Consider the following 22,982-nt stretch of genomic DNA (forward strand, 5'->3'; position numbering starts at 1 on the left):
TCTATTTTGTTTTATATGTAAAACAGATGCTGAGTTTAGCGTTTGGAAAGAATAAGAAAGGAAATGGGTGGGGAAGAGGGTGTGTAATTTGGGAAATTTTTTATATTTGATGCCCTTCTGGTATTTATATGCAGTATATTTGTGTCATCAAAATATTAAAATAAATAAATAAAAAAAAAGAATAAAAAATTGTGAAATAGGGGTAACAACGTATTTATTATACGGAGAAGGTTGATGAGTGCTTGGCAGCTTCACCATCAAGTGGAGGGTAAAGAAGAAAAGATAAGAAGCAAATGTGACATACTGTTTAAGATAAGGATGACATAGGCAGGTGTAAAAGAGGTCATATTTGTATAAAGCCCATTAGAATGAATAGTGATCAGCGAAAAAAAAAAAACAACCAAGGATCTTAAGCAATTTGATGAGGCAAAGTACATATATACATATGTATTACGGATGCAGTAATGATGATATTTATAGATGATGCACAGTGCCCCAATGACCAATTCAAAACCACTCAGATAATATGTGTTTCACTTACCTATATACTAACCGGCCACTTTCGCTCTTTACTTATCTCCTTTATCTAACGCAGAAGATATAACCATTTGTGCTCGTGGAAACAATTGGTTGCTTAGTAGTTCTGCTGCTATTATTACTTCAAACCAATTATTTGGGTCATAGGCAGCTTTTAACCCAGTTTCTTGAATTGAGTGGAGAGGAGATAAGGAGGAGATTGAATATTGAGATCGTGGGTGTATTAGTCGTGTATATTTGTTCATTGTTGCACAAACCTTATCAAAAACAGCACAGCCTTGAATTTTATTTTTTTATTTAAATTTCTTTTTTTTATTTTATTTTTCTGTTTCTCGTATTGGAGAAAAAGTGAGACAAAAACAACAAGGTCTCACTGTTGTTTTTTTCGTTTTTCTTCTGTTAAATCCGGAGTATTACATTTTGTTTTGTTTTGTTTTGTATAAAAATTAGAAGCTGGTGATATCATAATGTATGTATGACAATGTCATTCACGAGATGTTTAGATGTAACTAACTTGCAGTTGTCGTTGTAAAGGGCAGTAACTGCTTTGATGTAAAGATACTGTTTACTACTAAACTGGACTGTGCTTTGCATAAATTGTGTTGTAAAAAGCCTCTTGTTTGGACAAAAAGTCAAACTGTTGCTGAGCCACCCTACGCTCACCAATTCCTTTTTATGCCATTGCCATTGTCGTTGTCAGTGTCGCTGTTGGGTCTACACTAATTATTGATTGGTTGTAGTGGTCTAAAATAAAAGGGGCTGGAAAATACAATTAATCAAAAAACTTTAACTTTCATATAACGACGTTGTAGGAATATTTATTATTAGTTTTACTGCTATCTATTAATACTATTTCTAAAAATACCACAGCTGCTATTATTAGTTTTATCTGATGCAAACAAACAAACAAGTGGCAGCAATGGCAATACAAGTAGTAGCAACTGGCTTATCAGTGTCACTTATATATGTCAATTATAGCACGTTTTTTAGCTAAACCAAAAGTTAACGTTTTTTTTTTACATATAGATCTTGCTGTTTAGATTGCATTAGAGAAGGAGATCTACTTGTTTTCAAATTAAAGTCAGAGAGAAAGAGAGAGAGAGAGAGACTTGTTTGACGCAAGAGAAGAGAGATTACGTGACGCTTTTCTGTGTGCTTTGTTTACGTATATAATCGTGCTAGTACAAATGGACAGCATCAAAATCAAAAATGAAATTGGTTAGGGGTTCTTTAGGCTTTTAGACATGGGCACAGTTAAATCATTCATTTTATTTCAATTTCAATTTCGCTTCGCTCTATTGTTTTCTTCCTATTTATTGTTATTGTTTCACTTTGCAAACAAATAAAGAATACACAAATAAATAAATAAATAAATTTATTTATTTATGGATTTATGTATCATTACTTAATTAAAACACGACTTCTTTAATACCTTGGATATTTTTATTTATTCTTTTTTTCCCTGTCTGCTAATATACTGCATATAAACAGAATAATTTTGGGTTTATTTATTTTTATTCTTCGTTTATTGTGTTTCATTTATATGCAGTTTTCTTGATTCTACATCATTGCCTGTGCGTGTAAGCAGTTCTTTTGTTTACTTATTGTTGTGGTGGTGAATATTTAACTTCAATGATTTTCATCAACAATTACAATTTTTATATATATTCTTACATATATTGTTTAAACAATTTTTTAAAATATTTGACAGCCAAATTAAAGGGCAGACGGACCAAATAACCAACAGACGGCAACCATCACTATTACAACAACAACAACAACGTTTGGGAGCTTCAGCCATCAACTAACAACCCTACAGCCGCTCTCAGTCTGCAAATACATAGTTTAACTACTTCATTTATACACACACCTTTGGGATAAGAAGAAAGCAAGTCGATCCAAACCCCAGGGCAAATACAATTTGGCAACATTTTTTCCAACCCCTTTCTCCAAGCTAATTTTTTCTATCTTTTATTTTCAATTCATTTGCTGCCAATTTTGTCTGAGCTAGCATACATCTAACCATCAACCAGTGTTGTAGTATAATTGACATTTAGACAAGATCTACTAATTTGTGCCTTACCACTATCAAAAGCTACAAAGTAAACACGGACAGCAAAAGAAAAAAGGGAAAGAAAAATAAAGCATCTTCACGCAAAGTAACTCAGCCACCAGAAACTAAAGTCATTTGCGGTCATCACTAGTCTTTATTGTCATAGAAGAGAGCCACTACGATTCTCAACTGTTACTTCCATAATACATCCAGCTTACACTATATCTAACACACTACACACAAGATCTTAGTCTAGGGAATCTGCATAAACGAGCACAAGCACAAGTACAAGCAAGAGCAGAAGGAAAGAAAGAAAGAAAAAATAAATTAAGATATAATACATTGCACAATTACGAGAATTGAAAATCATTCCAACTGTAACCACCGCCACAACAACAACAACAGTTACATTTTTTTCTTTTCCTTAAACAATCACTATCCCAATTTTATCTCCTACAACTAGGTCTACACTAAGCTACTACTTCATCTGCTTATTACTGCCTAGTCACAATCAAGTCATTTATTTTCTTTTTGCATATATTAAATTAAACCGGTCATTTTGCTACTATAAGCTAACAATCCCCATTGCCCCCCTTCCATCATGAGAAAAGAGTTGAAATACATCATTTACGCACATTTCATTCTTGTAATATACCTCCTATATCTATCATTTGATTTAATTACGCTATTACATGATGACACTTTTGCTGATGCGTTGATTGACTACGAATTGAATTCACAAAAATTAGATAAACCTGCATTAATACCGAAAATCATTCACCAAACCTATAAATCAGAAAACATACCCGAGATTTGGAAACCAGGCCAACAAGCATGCATCGATTTACACGAAGATTATCAATATATCTTGTGGACAGATGAAATGGCTCGAGAGTTTATTAGTGAGGAATTTCCTTGGTTTTTAGAAACGTGGGACAATTATCCTTATAATATCCAACGTGCTGATGCCATACGGTACTTTGCCTTATATCACTATGGTGGTATCTACATTGATTTGGATGACGGATGTGAACGTCGTTTGGATCCATTGTTGACAGTGCCAGCATTTGTTAGGAAAACGATACCGACGGGTATTTCCAATGATGTCATGGGTAGTGTACCCAATCACCCATTCTTCCTCAAGGCGATGGAATCATTAAGCAAATACCAACGTAGTTGGTTAGTCCCATACATTACTATTATGATTTCAACAGGGCCACTATTTTTGTCAGTTATTTGGAAGCAGTACAAACGTTGGGGTATACCGGAAGCAGGTAAGGTAAGGATTTTGATGCCAGAAAACTACAAAGGTTACCAAAACTCATTCTTTGCCATTGCCCCTGGTTCATCATGGCATTTAAGTGATGCTAATTTCATTAAAAGTTTAGCCAACCATTTGATATTGGCAGTCATTGGTGGTTTCTGTATCGCCTTTGCAATTTTGGCAGTTGAATATCTTTTCTATTCATTCATCATTTCCAATTTCTTTAAGAAATGCACTACTAAAGTGGGAAATTTTATCTTTGCATTAATAACTGGCGCTTTACGTTTTTTCAATTTGGACAAGTTTGTTGGTTCTCATTTCAAGGGTTACAGTTTTTTATCTTCAACCTCGCCTATTGGTAACGATGATGAAGAATCGCAATTGAGTGAAGTTAAACCACAAAAGGGCATCAGTTTGAAAAACTTTATCAAAAACTCGAGTATAAAACGTCGTGCTAGAAAAGATTCCAACATACCAATTGAAATTGGTATACTTGAGAAATTGGTCGATGATCCAACAACAATTGTAATCACCAATGACCCAGTTCAAGTACCGAAAGGTGTCAACAGCAGAAACAACAACAGAACACCTTCATCAGTTACAACAAGGACAACATCATGTAAAGACAAATTAGAGGTCACCGAAACTTTAAAGAAGATCAGTTCCTCCGATAAGAGTGAGTTTAATAATGAAGGTGAAAATGATGATGATCTGGGTAATGATTCAACATTTGTTAATGAATTGGAAACGGATGCTGAGTATTTACAAGCATATTCCGATTTGAATACTGACGCAGAAGCCGATGTTGACACTGATGATTCTAACGATTATACAAATAATGGAAAACTAACTAAATCAAGTAAAAGAGGTGGTTTATTTAATGACGCTGGTGAAGTTGGTACGAAATATAATGATGATATTGTATAAATATTTAAAAGCATAACGAAACATAACAATCAAAGACGAGTGTAAAGAGGTAAGCAACAAAGACACATGTCTTACAATATGAATTAATCTATAATCATTTTTTCTTATCTATTTGCACTTGATTCCAACAACTTGAAATTTTCCTTCTTATATCTCATTTCTTCATGTTGTTTAATTTCAACCTTGATCAACTCGGTCAACTCATCGACAATTTTCACTGACTCAAAACACAAATTCAACAATTGTTGAGCGTCAATGGGAACACCACCATTTTTACTCAATTGTATAATCTCTCGATTCTTGTTCAATGTTATGGTTAAACTCCCCTGTCTTAAACTTTCCTCCAATGCATCAGCGTCAAATAAACATATTTCATCTTCATTCTCATCTCCTTCATGATATACACCCGAATCATCTCTTCCTCCTGCTGATGCTCCTCCCCCCTTGATGTTCATTTCTTGCGATGACAAATTGTAAAATGAAAATGTTAGACATATAGGTATATGCAAAACACTTAGACTAACCGGTTGTCGCTCACTTTCATCATGAACAACAATGGCATCACCATTTATCGAAATATCAGGTTTACGAAAATGTAAAAGAGCCAACATCGTAGCAAAACATCCAACATCAATTAAATTCCCATCATAATTCCAAAAATTCAAATCAACAACAAGTTCCCAAACTTTATCTCCCGCCACAATACACAAACTTTCCAAATCAACAGCATTGGATCGACGTATCGCCTTTTCCAATATCCGCGACACCAAAATTTCATCTTGTTGCTGGGCGCGTGTCGTGTCGAATTTCAAACTGGCTTGGGGTGAAATCTCACTATTGATGGTGAAGATGCCTTCAAAGGGGCGATCAGCATATGGTTTGACGATTTGGGCTGAGACTCGTACGCTTAGTTTGGTCTGGCCCCAGCTCACTTCGACATATCCGTATTCCTCCAGTGATAAGCGGATGGATATGGGGCGATGTGAAAAAAAGGATCTATTGGTGGGTGAGTTCAATCGTAATTGGTTTTTCAATGCATGATGGAGGAAGTTCCGTTGGTTGGTGGTTATCTCTGACGTACGTGACATTGGACTAGATGCTGTGTTTGTATATGTCTGTGAAATGTGTGTGTATATACTTTTGCTGATGGAATTGGCTTTGTTGGTCCTTTATAGCGATGACGGAGTGAAAAAAAAAAGGAGAACAAGAAGGAGAAGAAGCAAAGTGTATCTTCAATGTCGTGTCATGTCTATATATTTCACGACAATAATAATATTTGAGTGGCCAATTTTTCTTCTAATTTTAAGTTTTTTTCCACTACATTAACCTTGCCTCCAATACAATCCTCTTCATTAGAATATCTGTAACCTCAAATATGCTAGCTAGATCCTCCTTATTGCGGTCTCAAGTGGGTCTGATATTACCAAAATCACGAAATGCCATTACTAAACAAACTTCAATCGCACCACAACTACCAACCATTCTTCGAGGATTCAGCTCCGTGTCACAATTGATGGCTCCTACGCCATCAGCTACTTCTGCCTCGCTCAATTTCTTCCAAAACAAATCATTACCAGCAAACACGGTGATTAAATTTGTTCCTCAGCAACAAGCATGGATTGTTGAACGAATGGGTAAATTTCATCGTATATTACCACCAGGATTGGCCATTTTGATTCCATTATTGGACAGAATCACCTATGTTCAATCATTAAAAGAATCAGCTATTGAAATCCCCACCCAGAGTGCTATCACGTCGGATAATGTATCGTTGGAGTTAGACGGGGTACTTTACGTGAAAGTTGTTGATCCATACAAGGCCAGCTATGGCGTTGAGGATTTCCAATTTGCCATTAGTCAATTAGCACAAACGACAATGAGATCGGAGATTGGTAACTTGACATTGGACGCCGTCTTGAAAGAACGTCAGCAATTAAACACCAACATCAACAAAGTCATTAATGAAGCAGCTATGAATTGGGGAGTTGAATGTTTACGTTATGAAATTAGAGATATCCATCCACCCCAGAATGTGATTGAAGCCATGCATCGTCAAGTTAGTGCCGAGCGTAGTAAGCGAGCAGAAATTTTGGAATCGGAAGGTAACAGACAAAGCAAGATTAATATAAGTGAAGGTGAAAAACAAAGTATTATTCTTCAATCAGAAGCCAATAAACAAGAACAAATTAACTTGGCCATTGGTGAAGCTGAACAAATTAAGTTGAAAGCTGATGCTACTGCTCTAGGTATAAAAAAGATTGCACAAGCTATTAAAGAAACACCAGGTGGTGAATCAGCAGTCAATTTGCAAGTTGCTCAAGAGTACATCAAACAGTTTGGTAAGTTGGCCAAGGAATCAAATACGGTGGTTATACCTTCGAATGTGGGGGACATTTCTAGCTTTATGGCGCAAGGGTTGTCAATTTATAAAAACTTGAACAAGGAGGTAAAGTAGAAACAAAAAAATAAAAGAAACGGAGTTATAAAAAGTGTCTATAGTTCGAAAGTCTTCCTTCTTGCTGATAAGTATCTAAATGTGTATGTGTATATAAAGAGAGAAAGAGTACGATTCAGTTATGCTTTTTTGAAAAACCCATCAAGAGCTCCTTTTCCAACAGCTACTTTCTTGACTGGCTTCTTTTTACCATTCTTTTTTGCTGCTGAAGCCGATTTATTGCTATTTGCAGTCGTAGTGATCACCTCATTCATATTTGCTTCAATCGCTTCTAAATCCTTTTGCTTTTGTTTCAAACTGGTTAAGTAACCATCGACTTTCGTGAAGTTGTAATTGTACTGCGAAATGATTTTTGGTTTGAGGTTGGCGATATACGAGTCGCATATGTAGTCAATTGCATAGATTAATGCCATTTCGTTAATCAATTCATGTTGTTGCTGTTGCTGGTCTTGATTGGCTGATGGGTCATTGGTAACCGTTGGATCGTGTAGTTCCTTCTTAATCTTGGTCATTAAACTATTTGTTGGTGGTCGGTTATCACCATCCAGGTGTAGAATCCATTGATGTAATGCAACAATCTTTGAATTAACCCATTCGGTACTCCTTGTAGACGAATATTTGTAAAATCGATCGTCTGAATCTTGTTCACTTATCTTGTCCTCTTCTTCTTCTCCTCCTCCGCCACCACAACTTTCAATTATAGATTTACAAACATTGGCCAAACTTTTCAAAAACACTTTACGAGGTACATCATAAACCCAATCCTGACCAGACTCCAAGCTCAGTAAAGTATCTCTAATATCATCCAAGGTATGAAATCGACTAAATTTATCACCATGTTTTTCAAATATGGCAATTAACAAGTAAGTGAAGTTGTAAGGGGATGCAATTAGTGTATGACACGATTGCAACACAGCGCCATTGGTGACATTTCCATCATCACTACTTGACTCAGTGGTAGCATCTGTAGCATCGGTTTCTCTTGATACCGGCTCAAAGATGAAGGACTTTACAGCATCTCCTGATTTCAATTTGATATTGGAGTTTTCACCTTTGATTACATTTAGTTCGTATATTTTGGAGTCCTGGATAAGATAAGATTTTGTAGCACCTGCTGATGATGATGCTGATGTGATGGGTAGATTTACTATCTTATATTCTCTAAGAGATGAAGTGGAAGTTGACCGAGGGAGGATTATGACTTTACTATCTTTGTCTACTTGCATGATGTGAGTTGTGTCTTTGATGTATGTATAGTGGGCTCTAATATGGAAAAAGGCGATGTTTCCTTTGAACTTTGTTCTTGATTCACCGAAACAGAGCCAAAAAAAAGACGCGTTGTTTTTGTAGGCGCTGCCTTATGGTTCCAGCTAAACTATTTTTTTTGCAACTGTTCCTGTCAACATCGAATACACTTCTAAACCTATGCTGGTGGGAAGGAGCATCCTCATAAAGTGAAAGTCAACTTCCTCTCTGAGATTGCATGTTACTTTGCTAATTGTAAGTTCAATCCCTGTGAGCTGAATAACATGACAAAACAAGTTGGATGAAACACCTTTAAGGTATTGCCAGGGCAGCTCTCCTTTTGCACATCGTTTCAGATTTAAGTAGAGCTGACGTTTTATTCTCCCTTTGAAAGGATAATTTGCTGGTAGTGTATTGGTACTTGGAGAGTGAGTGGTGACACAGAAGTTGAATGGCTCAAGTAACCAAAGACAGAAAATAAGACACACATATAAGCTAGACAAACCGGTAGTATTGCATCTCACGCAAGCACAAACCTGCATTATCTAGCTCCCCAAAATTCAAAAGGATTTATAATGTTTATTAAACGACTAAATAACCTCTCCAGCTCAACTCAAAACTCTCCTTTAGCTTCAATTTCTTCTCTAAACTCCTCCTTGGCATATCTCAATCCACAATAGCCACAAGTACTAGCTTGAGGTTTATCCAAGTTGATGAAAATTTTAGGATGTCCTTGTAAAGTGCTACCTCTATTTCCATCGCAAACGGCAATATTTCCTTCTTCTGGTTTCAAATATTTAATAGGCTCCTTAGCAATTAATTCAATAGCAGCATAAGGTCTTGGCTGATCAGCTAAATCCTTTTGCGTGAAACGGAAAGGATATTTACTTATCACATCTATTCTTGCTTGTTGCGATCTGGTCCAGGTGGTGTCTCTATTAGGTGCAGGCTTGGCATATACATTGTTTTGCAAGTCCTTCAAGTTTAATTGCGACGATTCGGGTCTAGCCAATGAAGTTGATGATTCTTCTTCTTCAGGTGATGATGTTGAAGTCTTGGTTGGGGTTGATTTTTGAGTGGTTGGAGGTGTAGTTGATGTGTAGTTGTAACGCACAAATGTGAGGGCTCTTGGCGTTATTCTATTACTTATTCTCAACATGATTGGTTATGCAAAGGGGTTATATATATATATATAAGGACTTGTATCTGATTGTAGCCACTTGATATCTTCTGTCCTGTTTGTAGGCACTTTTTTCAGAGTCGTTTTCCTGATTTTTTTTTTTGTTAAGCAGATTTTCTCTCACATTCATTGGTTTAATTCTTTGATATTGGTAGCTCCTCTAGAGGAGCTACCATTCATATTACTGACCACTGTCAAAGGAAGAGATGCACAGTCTATACCAGGAGTGGCTAGTGTAACACTACTCCCCACAGCGTATTGTGTGTCCAACCCAAATGGCTCCCAGAGAAAACCAACTTACGACAATACTCAAAAAGACTCGCTCTATAACATTACCAGCTTGTTCTCGTATTAAGCTATGATTTAATTATCTATAAGGTATACAAGTCCCCAAGCAGCACCAGCAGCAACTGAACCAACAGCAACCATTTGGAACCCCTCAGCGACCTTTTTGTGGGTACCACAATCGTCACCCAACGATATGGAGGTTTTGATGTAACCAAATATAAACAAAGTTATCAACATCACAATTACCGAAATTAACAAACCAGTCTTGACGACATTGGTGAAGAAATAAGGTAAAAGTGGCACAAATCCACCAAGAAAGTATGCTGATCCTATTGTTACTGCTGATGTGAACTCTCTTCCTTCAGCTGGTTCCTCCAAGCCCCTGCCAAATCGGATTATAAAATCAATCAAGTTTTTAGGTTTAGAATCCAAATCTTTCAAGAAGCTTATAATGGTTTGTTCGCTAGCACCCAATTCAAACATAATCTCTGCAGCATCTTGATTAACAGTTTCGGGTTTTTTAAAGAAACTCAATTTTTCCTTTTTAACTTGAGAATGATAATATTCATTTTCCGATTTGGCAGCCAAGAAACCACCCAAACCCATAGATATGGCCCCTGACACCAATTCAGCCATACCACCGGTGATGACCAATTTTGAGTCTCCCAAAGAAGACAAACCGGCAGTTAAAGCAAACGGCACCGTTAAACCATCACTCAAACCAATTATTATATCTGACATGACTCTAGGGTCAAATCTGTTAAAGAAACTAGTCAAAAAACTAGTGTTTTCATCTTCCTCTTCTTTATTTGCTGACGAGGATGCTATTGATGCTGCTGCGTGTATGACTGCTTCTTCTCTTGCTATTTGGGCAGCTCTGTCATTGCCGTCGCTGTTTTGATCTGTTGAGCCGTATGGCAAGCTATTATTGTCCAAGAGTCTGTTTGCTCTTTCCAACTCCTCTTCTGATGAGTTTTTTTTGCTTAATACATTGGCAACACCGTTTTTCAAAGCGACTAAAGACATTGTTCTGGCGTAATTTGTATGCAGTGGTGGATTGTTTGTTTTGGATTATATATATAGCACGCTCTCGTAGTAGACTGTGGATATTTAAAAGGAAAAAGGTTTGAAAAGATGATGATGATGATGATGATGATGATGAAGAGAAGAAAGTAAACTGAAAAGAAATAGTTTGAAGATGTTCCTCTTTTTTTTTGGGGTGTTTTTTTATAACGGAGTATTGTTCCTTTTGTATTTTTGATTTCCATATTTATTTTTTTGCATATGCGTCTCTGACTGAAAAGAAAAATAATAAAATAAAATAATAGAGTGGAGTTTCGTCGTCATCACAAAAAGAAGGGAGTCAAAAATAAAAAAACTGCCGTAACTTGTAGACAATACAATGGCTGGTAAAATATGTGTGCTTGAATCTGAGCTGAGAAGGTATTACTAATATCTTCAAGCTGAAGCTTTGACACAAACTTACCATCCAGTGACGAATTTCCTCTTTTGTCAATGAGGACTCTTTACATACGGTTGTAGTGGACAATACCGCTGTAGATCAGCCAAGTCAAGTTCAAACTTGCAAAGAACGTTCTGGCTTACTTCAACGGTGTTTAGTTACCCACCCCGTGGTTCCAGACTTCCTTCTATTGTAACCGTCGCCAACTTCTTTTGCATCCATCTATGTTAAGAAAAGTTCCGATTACGTAATAAACGCAATTTGAATGTGAACTAAAATAAAAAAAAAAGAAATTAAACTTAAAATGCCTCTCTGCTTACAAATTAAACGTTGTTTATTGGCTGAAATTAAGCCGCATAACAAAACGGTATTTTATAATTTACGCCAATTTACACAAATATAATATACTACAGGCAGTACCTGCTTACACACAATGCATAGGCATACATTTGCAACAACATGGTGGTTGATTCACAGAATTCAGACGCGCTAACCGAGCATTAAAGGTTTCGGATAGGGTTAACCGAAACTCGGAAAAGCAAAACCGCATCTTCAAATGTCCTTCCGTCTTGAAAAAGAAATGATGTTTAACTAGGAGAAGCTCTGTTCAGTTTCTCCTTGTTGAGAAAATGTGTGGCTTAATTACTGTTATGTGGACTTAATTGATTACACTACTTTTCTGAAAAGTTTGCAGTAAATGCGCTAAAAATTTTGAAGCACAAGTTCAATCACCACTAATGTTTATGTAAATAGAAACACGTGTTTGACTGCTGAACACCCTAAGGCTAAATTTATTCTCATTAGACCTACTACATGCCATCTAAAAGAATCCTCCTCACAAAGTAAAGTCTTTTTGCAACCAAAGTTAAACCTTGTCGGGGAATCCAAGATGTCGCGAAAGTAAAATTTTGCGTCACTGTCATTTTAGAAAACAAATGGTTGAACATCTGAGACATAATCAAGGATGAGCCCAATTACAACCAAAATGTCAGCCGAGCCTAAACAAACGATATACATCAACAATATAAATGACAAGGTGTCAATCAACAAGGTCAAGTCAGAGCTAGGGCTTCTACTTCAGCAGTGCAAACCAACAAACATCTCCCTCGCTAAAACCCTCAAGCTCAAGGGTCAAGCATTCATCACCTTTCACACTATTTATGATGCTTCTAAAGCAATCGAAAATTTGAATAACAAAGAGGTGTTCAGCAAGCGAATTAATGCCACGTTTGCCGAGCAGAATAGCGATGCACTACTAGATAAAGAAGAGTTGAAACAAGTCAGAAAAGTACGACAAGATGAATACAAGATCAAGAAGAAACAATCGCAAACGAAAGCCAAGTCTAAAACCAAGCAGAATAAGACGGCTGTTGATAAAGGCAAAACGAGGGAACAAATTCAGATTGATATTGAAAGTTGGAAAGCCTTGCCCCCGAACCGTAGACTACTTTTACAAAATATCAGTTCAACCGTACCGGTCACCAAGGATAAAATTGATGAGTATTTCCATAGTTATACCGGGTTTGAAATGGCACGATTTGTTGGTGTACGCCATTTGTCGTTTATTGAATTTGAGAATGAAGAAATGGCAATGGAATGTTTGCAATCAGTTGATGAAAAGGACATGAAAGAAAAATTTGGTGATGATATTGTATTCTCATATGCAAAGAAATGATCGTCTGGAATCGTATCAGGTCAGAGTCTTCGAAAAGAAAGTGGTTGCATGTGAAATCAGTTGTACATCTTTATCACGGGGGGGGAGAAGAGTGCCATAAATTATCTACGTGCATCTATCCGGCAATTAAGTGTGTATTACCCATATGTCTGTGCCAATATACAAAAAAGACTCATTCATGCATATCTATCTTAAAAAAACGAATCGTAAGTGTACTTTCCTCCAGCGTCAAGCATGTAATCAATGCACTCTTGCTCTTGCATGCTATCAAATAAAGATGGAAGTGGAACTAGCCCATTACCTTGTGGATATGGCTGGGACTGTAGATTATGACCACCTATGGACTGGCTTTGTTGCTGACTACTTCGGGTTGATGGAATCCCCGTTAGATTACCTCCGTCAGCACCGCTATTATTGTTAAGCCCATTCTGCGTCTTTCCAGCAGAACTAATTGACAGGCTTTGAAATTCTTCATTGTTGGGCCAATTTGAAATCAAGTTGTTCTCTAAGAACTGGCTAGCATCGTTCCTCATTGCTGCATGTTGTAGCCACATGTGGTCAATATAATTGATATTCATGTTCGTCAACTCAGCAAATGTTTCATCGTTTACAAAGTTGGGGGTGCTCAACAAACTTGCTCTGTCTAATCCATTAACATGCGATTCAGGAGTCTCTTCGAAAACTACGCGCTTTGCTCCACCTAACGATTTCTGTATATCAGCCAAATTGGTATTGACTACGTCCGGAGTTGATGTATTCTGGCCGTCTTCAAATGTCGATGTTTTCTTCACTGCCTCTTGCAACTGTCCGATTAACAAGTTGAATCTTTCCAATTGTGCAGCGGTAAACTGAAACCCTTTAATACGTTTCAATTTCTGACCATGTTTTTCGTAGAACTCTGTTCCTGTTAACGTGTTGCAAAGTGTGAGCTGTGACTTTGAAATTCTCCAAGCACAGTAATACCGCAGTCCCAATCTTTCAAGCAACAGGGTAATCAACTTACTTGTTTGAATAATATTTCTAGACATGTCTTTCATTATATTGAAATGATCACGATACTGCTGGTGTTCTTTCAATTTAGCAGCATGATTTTCAGACTTTTGCAATTGGTGAATTGCAAAATTAACACGAACCAAGCACGAAAAAACAACTTCATTTGACTTGAGCAATCCAAGCTGAAGAATGGGGTTCAAAAATAATCCAACCGAACTTAGGTAGCCAGTGATTATATCCTCAATATATGGCATGATGTCGTTCGTAATGATCAAAAACATTTTAACCAAATAAAAGAATGAAAGTTCCGTGTCTTTCATTTTCTCGTAGTGCAAATATATATGGTAGTAGAATGAAGTTATGGAAACCTTCAATATCAAAAACTTCTTTGCAATTTTTATGTACATGAACTTTCTTATATCTGGTCTGGTATGCTTCGAATTATCGATCTCATCCTTCAACTGTTGATTTTGCATTACATTGAACCGGGATTGCCATACTTGCTCTGTAACGTGTAACTTGTGAGTAAGTTTATTCATTTCAACCCCACTTCTTATATCCAAGACATAGCTGAGCAAGTGTCTCACTAAATCTCTATCTGAATCTACCACTCCGAAAGTTTCAGTAATTACCGATTCCATTTCGGTGTCTTGTATATTGCTATTTTTGGATGTCAAAAATGGTTTTGAAACATCATAATGTTGCGGGTGAATGCTAGTCGGGTTTCCAACGGATAAACAGTGGATGAAATCAGCCGCAAGCAATGCCGACCAAATTTTGCGGCCCAAGTGATTTGTCTTTTCATCGTTACAAACATCCAACAAGTCGGGTTCACGATTGAGACCTAAGGAATTGGCCATCTGAACAAGCAACGCTGTACCAACTTGTGAATCCCCACCATCAATTCCGTCACCTTCTTCTGGAGCAATGTTTCTATAAAATCTCATGAATAAAATTGCCTGGAAAACAGTAAGGTTCGATTTTCTCGTGAAATGGAAGCAATGGATACAAGAATTGGCCACATCAACACAGGATGAGTTGATAGGATTTTGGAAGAGGAATTTTGTCAATGTCATTTCCTCTGATTCAACAATGCTTCTATTGGTGGAATCCCTGTTCGAGTATAGTGACAAATAAGTCATCCTCAAACAAATAAAGCAAAGCGCAATTATCGCCAAGTCTAATTTCTTGCTAATATTGACTTTGGAGAATGGCTTGTCTTCGTAGTCTACCTTACCCACAATCTTTTGCAAGTCTTTCTTGAAGGCATCTTCGTCAATGAATGGATAAAATGGGTATACATTGTGGAAGAACAAATCAATTAAACTCCAAAAGACCTTCCGCGAAGGCAACATTGTTTTTATCTTTTCAATTAATTGTAGCTCTGGATTAATTTTCCCCTCAAATACCGTTCTGGCAAGACTGATCAGTGTAAATGACATTTTGTAATCCTGGTGTTTATTTGAAGCGTTTGCAATATCTTTTTGAGCATCGCCACGGCTCTGACCATTGTTGGCTCCAACTCGAGCTAGAGAGTGGTAGGGCATTGTCTCATCGTAGCCTTCAATTTCCAAAAATTTGCGCCGAAAGAACTTATCCATATTAGGCGACATACCTTCGGAGGTGCTCATATTCGTATTCAAAATTACAATGTTCTCAGGCGTTAGTGGCATTTGTCTCAAATTAACAGAACTGAAGTATCCCTTGGTGCTTAGATCCTTCCAAGCTAAAGATAATGCTGGGTCCCGTTTGAGCAACGCAATCCATGACAATGGCCCAAAGTTGACTCTTCGAATATTGCCTTTAATATGAATAGGCGTATATCCTGTGTAAAAATTTAATTTCTCCTCAGGATTTACTATTGGATTGGGTGACACAGAAGTCTCTGGAGGATGTATAGGTTGTGCCCGCGTGCAGCTCGTGTCCAGGCTCTTCAAGTGGGCAGTATCAGGCAGTGTTTCGACTTCGGTTTCGACTTCGGTTTCGATTTCGGCCTTAGCTTCTTCGGAATCAACGTTCTTCATATTGTATTGTACAATAATGTTTTCTAACTCTGAAATTCTTGCTCTCAAATTATTCACCTCTGTCAGGTCTAAGGGAGTAGGCAATGAACCGCGAGACAGCAGTTTGTGCCTGTTGTTTTCCTTGCTCGTTCCTGTCCATCTATTGTCGTAAACACACATATATCCAATATTCAATTTGACGCAGGATGAACATGGGGTCTTTCTGTCACACTTGATCTTCTTGCGTTTGCAGTTCGTGCACACAAATGTTGGTTTATTTCTCTTACGTACCCCGTTTTCTGGCATGGCGTGATTCAGTGAATTATTTGGAAGACTCTCGTGTATGACGCTCTTATTCTCAAATGTGAAGTAATGTAGGCTGTTTATATAGCATTTGATCTTTACTTATCCAACGTCGAAATCAAGCTGTGTTATAGTTGCTGCAAGGGTAGGTCACTGTAAATTGTTCGCTTGAATTGTGATAGAAAGGGAAGGCCCTATACACAGCGGTTAGGAGCCTTTTTTATGTGCATATATGACCATGTAAGTGTTTGTGTGACTATGCCGGATTTATTTCTGGAATTAGATTCAAATCCAGAACAAAAAAAAAAAAGAGAAGACAAAGCAAAAGTTAATTTGGGGAATCGGTTATAAAAGAATTCTTAAGTCCGATAGTATTCTCGGCTATAAGTTGCAAACTTTTGCACACGGCTTGGTGCAAATACTTCGCAGAAGCAGCATGTGCCCCTCCTTCCTTGTTGGAAACTTCTAACGCCAACTGTTTAAATACCACCCGTTTTAGTCGTTCAGTTGGGTAAGTATGCCATGACAAAGCTCCTATAACAAAAGGGTAGGTAGATTTACTTCTCATGTTTGCACCACGAATGTTCACTTTGGGAGGCATTCTTTATTACGTCATACCGGTGGGTCCCGGGAGGCACAGTTTCGATTAACTATCATAAAAAGTTTAGATATCAGGTCGGCTGGAAACTTACAAAGCTTACCAGAAGTTATGCATACTTGACGCACGTACTCATTTAATCATTGCCGTACAGTATTGTCTCAAGGGTTCACAAAGGTGTAATCACATTTAAACGAAAGAGTATGTCTACAAAGTTTAAAACATACTTTTGGCAATGAGATTTTATGCAAAGGGGAATTCACATGTCATTGTGAACTTGCATTACTCTAAACTCAGTACTTAATGTGTATATAAATAACTGCTTCGGTTGCAAAGTAAGTGTATTCCTCTAACTTGTAGACTCACATGCTGACTAACTTGCCCCCCCCTCGACGGATGAAGGAATTCTTCACATAAGGATCTAATTCCGGGGTTCCTTTAGATCGTGTAACTCGGCACTATTTTTCTTTCCATCTATCTAGTACTTTTGCTTGCAGCCATCATTCAATACACAATCATCAAGTAAATCACTATAATGGGTGGTTAAAAAATTTAGACTCATCTTCAAGCACATGCTCAGCATGCTCTTGTTCCCGATTGCTTCTAAATAGTGAAGGAAGTGGCATCAATCCCTGACTCTGTTGCTGTGATGATGAAGAATTCAGATCCATGTGCATCTGTTGCTCTTGCAGCTGCGAGTCCGATGCCACAGGTTCCATCGGCCAATCAGTAGAGCTAGCACCACCAATATCGTTGTAAAGAGCTCCCGCACCAGAGCTGCTTGTCATACTTCTTAGGTCCTCATTGGGGAATAAGTTTGAAATCAAGTTATTTTCAAATGATTGGCCACCGTCTTGCTTCATTGCTGCATGCAGTAACCACATATGATCAATGTAATTGAAATTCTCGTTGGCCAATCCAGAAGGCATCTCGTCAGTCAAATAGGTAAGTGGAGTTAAACCTGTTCTTGAAGGAGTGGGGTGAGCTTCTGCATCTGGATCTTGATTTGGATCTACGAGATGTTGTTGCTCGAATAGGGAAGTTTGTCCATCGTCTTGTTTTGACTTCACCAGTTCAGGGGTAGTCAAGTCTTCAGCATCTTCAAAACTTAAGGTTTTAACCAATACACTCTTTAACTCTCCAACCAAAGAAGCAAATACATCCAATTGGATGGTTGTAAACTGGAACCCCTTTATCCGTTTCAATTGCTGGCAGTGCTTGTCATAAAACTCATTCCCAGTCAACACCTTGAGAAATGTAACCTGAGACTTTGAAATTCGCCATGCACAATAATATCGCAGCCCCATTCTTTCAAGCAATTGACTCTCCAATTTTATTGTATTCTTGAGATCCTCGGACAAATCTTTCAACTTGCTAAAATGATCACGATATTTTTCATCACCAGTCAATTTAGTGCCATGGTTTCGCGACGCTTCTGCTTGATGAATGATGGCATTAATGCGAGCAAAACAAGAAAATACAATCTGGTTTGCTTTGAGCAAGCCGAGCTGGACTACGGGGTTCAAGAACAATCCCACCGAGCTCAAGTATCCATTCACTATGTCCTCGACATATGGCATAACGTCATTAGTAACTATCAACAACATCTTTGTCAAGTAAAAGAACGAAAGTTCAGTATCCATTTTCTTCTCGTAATGCAAATATATATGATAGTAAAACGATGTGATAGCCACTTTAGTTTCCAAAAACTTTCTTGCCTTTTCAGAGTATAAAAACTTTCTCACCCGTGGCCGAGTGTGCCTGGAATTGAATATTTCATCTTTCAATCTATGTTTCTGAAGAACATTATATTGTGTATCCATTACCTTTTCAAGAATGTGGAGATCGTTGGTAATTTTGTTCATTTCAACCCCATCCCTCATGTCCAATACATAGCCTAGCAATCGCCTTAATAGTTCTCTTTCAGGGTCCATCAAGCTAAATAGCTCAACTACCGCTGCTTCCATGTCAACATCCCTAATATTGCTATTCCCATCTGTCAAAAATGGTCTAACAACGTCGTAATTCTTTGAATGAATACTGATTGGATTCCCAATCGACAAGCAGTGCTCAAAGTCAGCAGAAATTAATGCTGCCCAAATTTTACGACCCAAATGATTTGTCTTTTCGTCGTTACAAACATCCAATAAATCAGGCTCACGATTGAGCCCAAGCGAGTACGCCATTTGGATAATCAAAGCTGTCCCAACTTGAGAATCTCCACCATCAATGCCATCACTTTCTTCAGGAGCTATTTCTCTATAAAACCTCATATACAAAATCGCTTGGAAAACAATGAGGTTAGACTTTCTTGTAAATTGAAAACATTGGATGCAAGAATTTGCCACGTCAATGCTTGAAGAATTGATGGGATTTTGGAAAAGGAATTTGGTGGTAGTCACGTCCAGTGATTCAACAATCCTGCGATTAACAGCGTCACGATTGGAGTATAATGACAAATAAGTCATCCTCAAACAAATAAAACCAAGAGCAACTATGGCCAAGTCCAATTTTTTACAAATATTGACCTTGGAAAAAGGCTTGTCTTCGTAGTCTACTTTTCCAAATATTTTTTGCAAATCCTTTTTAAAAGAATACTCATCGATAAATGGGAAAAAAGGGTAAACATTGTCAAAAAATAAATCAATGAGATTCCAAAATACCTTCCTACTAGGTATAATGGCCTTTATCTTTTGAATTAATTGTAGTTCGGGATTAATTTTTCCCTCAAAAATAGTCCTAGCAAGACTGATCAGGGTGAATGACATCCTAAAGTCAGCTGGTTTATTCAGGGGGCTTTCGTTGTTCTTATTGCTCAAGCTATCCTTGTCTTGCGTTTTCATACCGATTCTTGCCAGCGAATTATAAGGCATTGTTTCATCATAACCTTCAACTTCCAAGTACTTGCGTTTAAAAAATTTGTCCATATTGGCAGAAGTACCTTCTGAAGTGGTCATATAGGTATTCAAAATTGCAATGTTTTCTGGGGTTAGTGGCAATTGCGTCAAATTGATGGAAGGGAAGGAACCACCATTGGTGATTTCTCTCCAAGATAGACACAAAGCAGGGTCTCGTTTCAGCAAAGAGACCCAGGACAATGGTCCAAAGTTGACCCTTCGGATATTGCTCTTTGTATACAAAGGGGTATATCCAGTGTAGAAGTTCAATGTGTCATGGGGACTGACAACTGGATTGGTAGACACAGATGTCTCTGGAGGCGGTATGGGTTGAATACGGATGTAAGGCTTGTTGACATTTTCTACAATAGTCTTTTCATCGTTCCTATCGCGTTGAATAAGGATATTCTCCAATTCGTTGACTTTTGCTCTCAAATATTCCATTTCTTCCAATTCTTGTATTGTGACTGACAATCTTTGGGATCCGGTATTATTTGTATTCGTATCATTTACAACTGTGCCCTTCCATGTAGTGTCATAGACACAAGTATACCCAATGTTTAATTTGACGCATGATGAACATGGTGTCTTTCTATCACATCTAATTTTCCTTCGTCGGCAATTTGTACAAACAAATGTTGGTTTATTTCTTTTGCGTATTCCTTTATCAGACATATGCGAATAGAAAAAAGGGCATACAATAAATAATAACAAAAAAGCTATGGACGCTTTCTCTGAAATAAATAGGTCACTTTATCAAGTGGCTTCGACAGGTAATATATACTTTCAAGTGTCATCTGATATAAAAATTTTTTTGAAGAAGTATGGTTTGGCTATCTTTTACAAAGAATTGTTAAAATAATTCTGCGTCTACCATAAGAGGCGAGAAGGTCTATTGTTTTGACGACTTGGCGACACTTTGATAATATTTGAACAATAGGCAAAGCAACCGGAACACTCAAATAGCCTCAAGAGCCTAAGACGAACGTATGTGACATACTTTTGTGTGACTAACATGGACTTACCTGACTATATTTAAATCCAAAACAAAGGTGATCTATGCTTTTGCAAAAACGGCGAAAGAAAAAAAAAAAGAAATTAGAATGCTAAAGAGTCAATAGTGCAACAACAAACAATCATGCATCTCTGTTGGTGGTAATAAAACGCTTAAACGGGGGAGAAGTCATGTGTCAAAATTGTATTCTTGGCATGTGAGATTACTCTCACAAATAGCATATTTAGAGCTTATACCGGTCAGCAAAAGCTATGAATGCACAAGCGCGTATTCAGTAGGAAATATCCCACTGATTCCTTTCAACCTTTACGGCAAGATACAATTGAGAAAGGGGCCTGTAGACAATTGTCCCATTCGAATAACAGGAGCACATTGAGGACTGAAACTCCCACTCCTAACAGTAAATGGAAGCAACAGGCCAAAGAAGTCTGACTTTACACAATCATAATACAACATTTGGAACAACAATTGTTTTCATTCTACTCTTCGTTTTTCTCAGATCTACCAGCTACATTATCGATGACCGCCTGATCCATACCCCTCCAGCCATACAGCATTTAATATCCTAGAAGCATCAGAGACATGACCAGTTACCTTACACCAATATTATTTCATTCCATAAATCTAGTCCTACGGCATCAAACCTTTCGTAATGCCATAAACATTAACAACTTCGGGCCTATAGCATTCTGTACTACTTTAACTTGAGGAATTTTGTGTCATCTTCTTCCGGAACAATTTCCTAAATAGGCCTTGATACTTATTTGACTGTTCAAAATCAGACGGGAATAAAGAAATTACATCCGTAGCACTGCAAAACATAGCAAACGGCACAATACATGCGATGACTATTATTCGGTGGTGTCTCGATATGTTGTTTACTCGAGCATTATTCTTATTCACAATAACGACGCAAAGAACTCTCTATAAGCCAATGAAAACCAATTGTTTATTAATTATTAGTCTAAGTAAAAAAATTTATAATCTATACCAAACGTGGTAGCAATACTACTTCTCCTTTCCCTCTCTCTTTTTCTTTTTTTTGTTTTCCTTTTCTCTATCTCCTTTAGGAACTCTGGCCAACCAGTACAAAAATGCCGCCAAAAACACGTTGATAAAGATAAATGCAATAACAAGTCCTAGATTTCTCCACCTCTGACTGTAAATAGCATTAATTGATTGCAAGAATTGATTAGTGCTGGTTAGTTTGCAGAATTGGCATCCATTTGTTTGTACGAGATATCTACCCGCTTTGCTCATGTATGGTTGCATATACTCCGAGCAGGATTTTCCATCGGGTGGTATAATCATCAACAACTCAGTATTACTACAATGAACTGATGTATTTGCCAAGCCAGTAGCCAACATACCTTGGACCAAGTATGTAATGGGGTTAGCACGATACATAAAGATCCAAAATCGTGGCAATTCTTCTCCAGTTTTAAGGACACCACAAAATGTCAAACACATTGTGAACAAGATAACACTAAGATTTGCAGCATTGTCCTCGATTTCAATAAATGAAATACACAATATTCCCATAAAGCTCGTGTACACGTAAAAGCAAATGATGAAAAGCCACATAAGAACACCCCTTTGATTAACGGAATCTGTAGGTTCGGCATTGGCGTAGAGTCCAACGGGATAATACCAGCAGAAAAAGGCAATAGTTCCAACAAAAATTTGAAAGGGCACTTCCGAAGAAAGTTGTGCAGTGATAAAAGCGAACCAGTTGAACGTTCTCGACGGCGCCTCTCTAACCTCATAGACATCTCTTTGAGCAACGTATTGAGGTAGTAACTGATGAACCATTGTAGCGAAAACGACAAAGAACATAAACACCGAAAACATCTGGTTTTGTAAACCCTGTAAAGACTTGTCTGCCTTGAAGAATGAAAAGCCATTAAAAAGCGCGGATGAAACTACTAAAAACACCTTAGCATAAATGTACCCTGGTAATCTCCATTTTTGTACAATTGTTCTCCAAGTGACGATCAAGTACTGTTTCCACACTGGTGCCGCAAATGTGTACTTAGCTTCTGGGTCTTCATCTCTTGGCAACTTAGATAATTCAGCTTCCATATTGG

General features: G+C 37.5%; 9 protein-coding genes across 9 annotated transcripts; 3 read left to right on the plus strand and 6 right to left on the minus strand. All coding sequences in view use genetic code 12, as the record gives it.

Annotated features, from left to right (window-relative positions):
* Window positions 1-3,191: 3,191 nt before the first annotated feature.
* On the plus strand, window positions 3,192-4,781 carry MIT1 (mannosylinositol phosphorylceramide synthase catalytic subunit; the record flags this gene model as incomplete). The annotated part of the gene is made up of 1 exon (XM_051815149.1): window positions 3,192-4,781. One exon carries the CDS (start codon window positions 3,192-3,194, stop codon window positions 4,779-4,781), a length of 1,590 nt encoding a protein of 529 aa, XP_051674061.1.
* Window positions 4,782-4,885: 104 nt separating this feature from the next.
* CANMA_000303 (exosome non-catalytic core subunit) lies at window positions 4,886-5,869 on the minus strand (the record flags this gene model as incomplete). Its single annotated transcript, XM_051815160.1, has 1 exon — window positions 4,886-5,869. One exon carries the CDS (start codon window positions 5,867-5,869, stop codon window positions 4,886-4,888), a length of 984 nt encoding a protein of 327 aa, XP_051674062.1.
* Window positions 5,870-6,156: 287 nt separating this feature from the next.
* SLP2 (Slp2p) lies at window positions 6,157-7,236 on the plus strand (the record flags this gene model as incomplete). Its single annotated transcript, XM_051815171.1, has 1 exon — window positions 6,157-7,236. The coding sequence occupies one exon, from the start codon at window positions 6,157-6,159 to the stop codon at window positions 7,234-7,236; it is 1,080 nt and encodes a 359-aa protein (XP_051674063.1).
* Window positions 7,237-7,355: 119 nt separating this feature from the next.
* Window positions 7,356-8,462, minus strand: CANMA_000305 (uncharacterized protein; the record flags this gene model as incomplete). The annotated part of the gene is made up of 1 exon (XM_051815181.1): window positions 7,356-8,462. The coding sequence occupies one exon, from the start codon at window positions 8,460-8,462 to the stop codon at window positions 7,356-7,358; it is 1,107 nt and encodes a 368-aa protein (XP_051674064.1).
* A 632-nt stretch (window positions 8,463-9,094) lies between these two features.
* Window positions 9,095-9,640, minus strand: CANMA_000306 (uncharacterized protein; the record flags this gene model as incomplete). Its single annotated transcript, XM_051815192.1, has 1 exon — window positions 9,095-9,640. The coding sequence occupies one exon, from the start codon at window positions 9,638-9,640 to the stop codon at window positions 9,095-9,097; it is 546 nt and encodes a 181-aa protein (XP_051674065.1).
* Window positions 9,641-10,024: 384 nt separating this feature from the next.
* Window positions 10,025-10,975, minus strand: CCC1 (Ccc1p; the record flags this gene model as incomplete). The annotated part of the gene is made up of 1 exon (XM_051815203.1): window positions 10,025-10,975. The coding sequence occupies one exon, from the start codon at window positions 10,973-10,975 to the stop codon at window positions 10,025-10,027; it is 951 nt and encodes a 316-aa protein (XP_051674066.1).
* A 1,400-nt stretch (window positions 10,976-12,375) lies between these two features.
* On the plus strand, window positions 12,376-13,086 carry CANMA_000308 (uncharacterized protein; the record flags this gene model as incomplete). Its single annotated transcript, XM_051815214.1, has 1 exon — window positions 12,376-13,086. The coding sequence occupies one exon, from the start codon at window positions 12,376-12,378 to the stop codon at window positions 13,084-13,086; it is 711 nt and encodes a 236-aa protein (XP_051674067.1).
* Window positions 13,087-13,277: 191 nt separating this feature from the next.
* Window positions 13,278-16,388, minus strand: CTA4 (oleate-activated transcription factor; the record flags this gene model as incomplete). Its single annotated transcript, XM_051815225.1, has 2 exons — window positions 13,278-16,171; window positions 16,370-16,388. 2 exons carry the CDS (start codon window positions 16,386-16,388, stop codon window positions 13,278-13,280), a joined length of 2,913 nt encoding a protein of 970 aa, XP_051674068.1.
* A 1,125-nt stretch (window positions 16,389-17,513) lies between these two features.
* CANMA_000310 (fungal specific transcription factor domain-containing protein) lies at window positions 17,514-22,982 on the minus strand (the record flags this gene model as incomplete). The annotated part of the gene is made up of 2 exons (XM_051815237.1): window positions 17,514-20,481; window positions 22,172-22,982. Coding segments are annotated over 2 exons (3,779 nt in total), but the record flags the coding sequence as incomplete, so codon positions are not given.

Source organism: Candida margitis (assembly GCF_024628925.1).
Source record: "Candida margitis strain CBS 14175 chromosome Unknown scaffold96, whole genome shotgun sequence".
NCBI lineage: Eukaryota > Fungi > Ascomycota > Pichiomycetes > Serinales > Debaryomycetaceae > Lodderomyces > Lodderomyces margitis.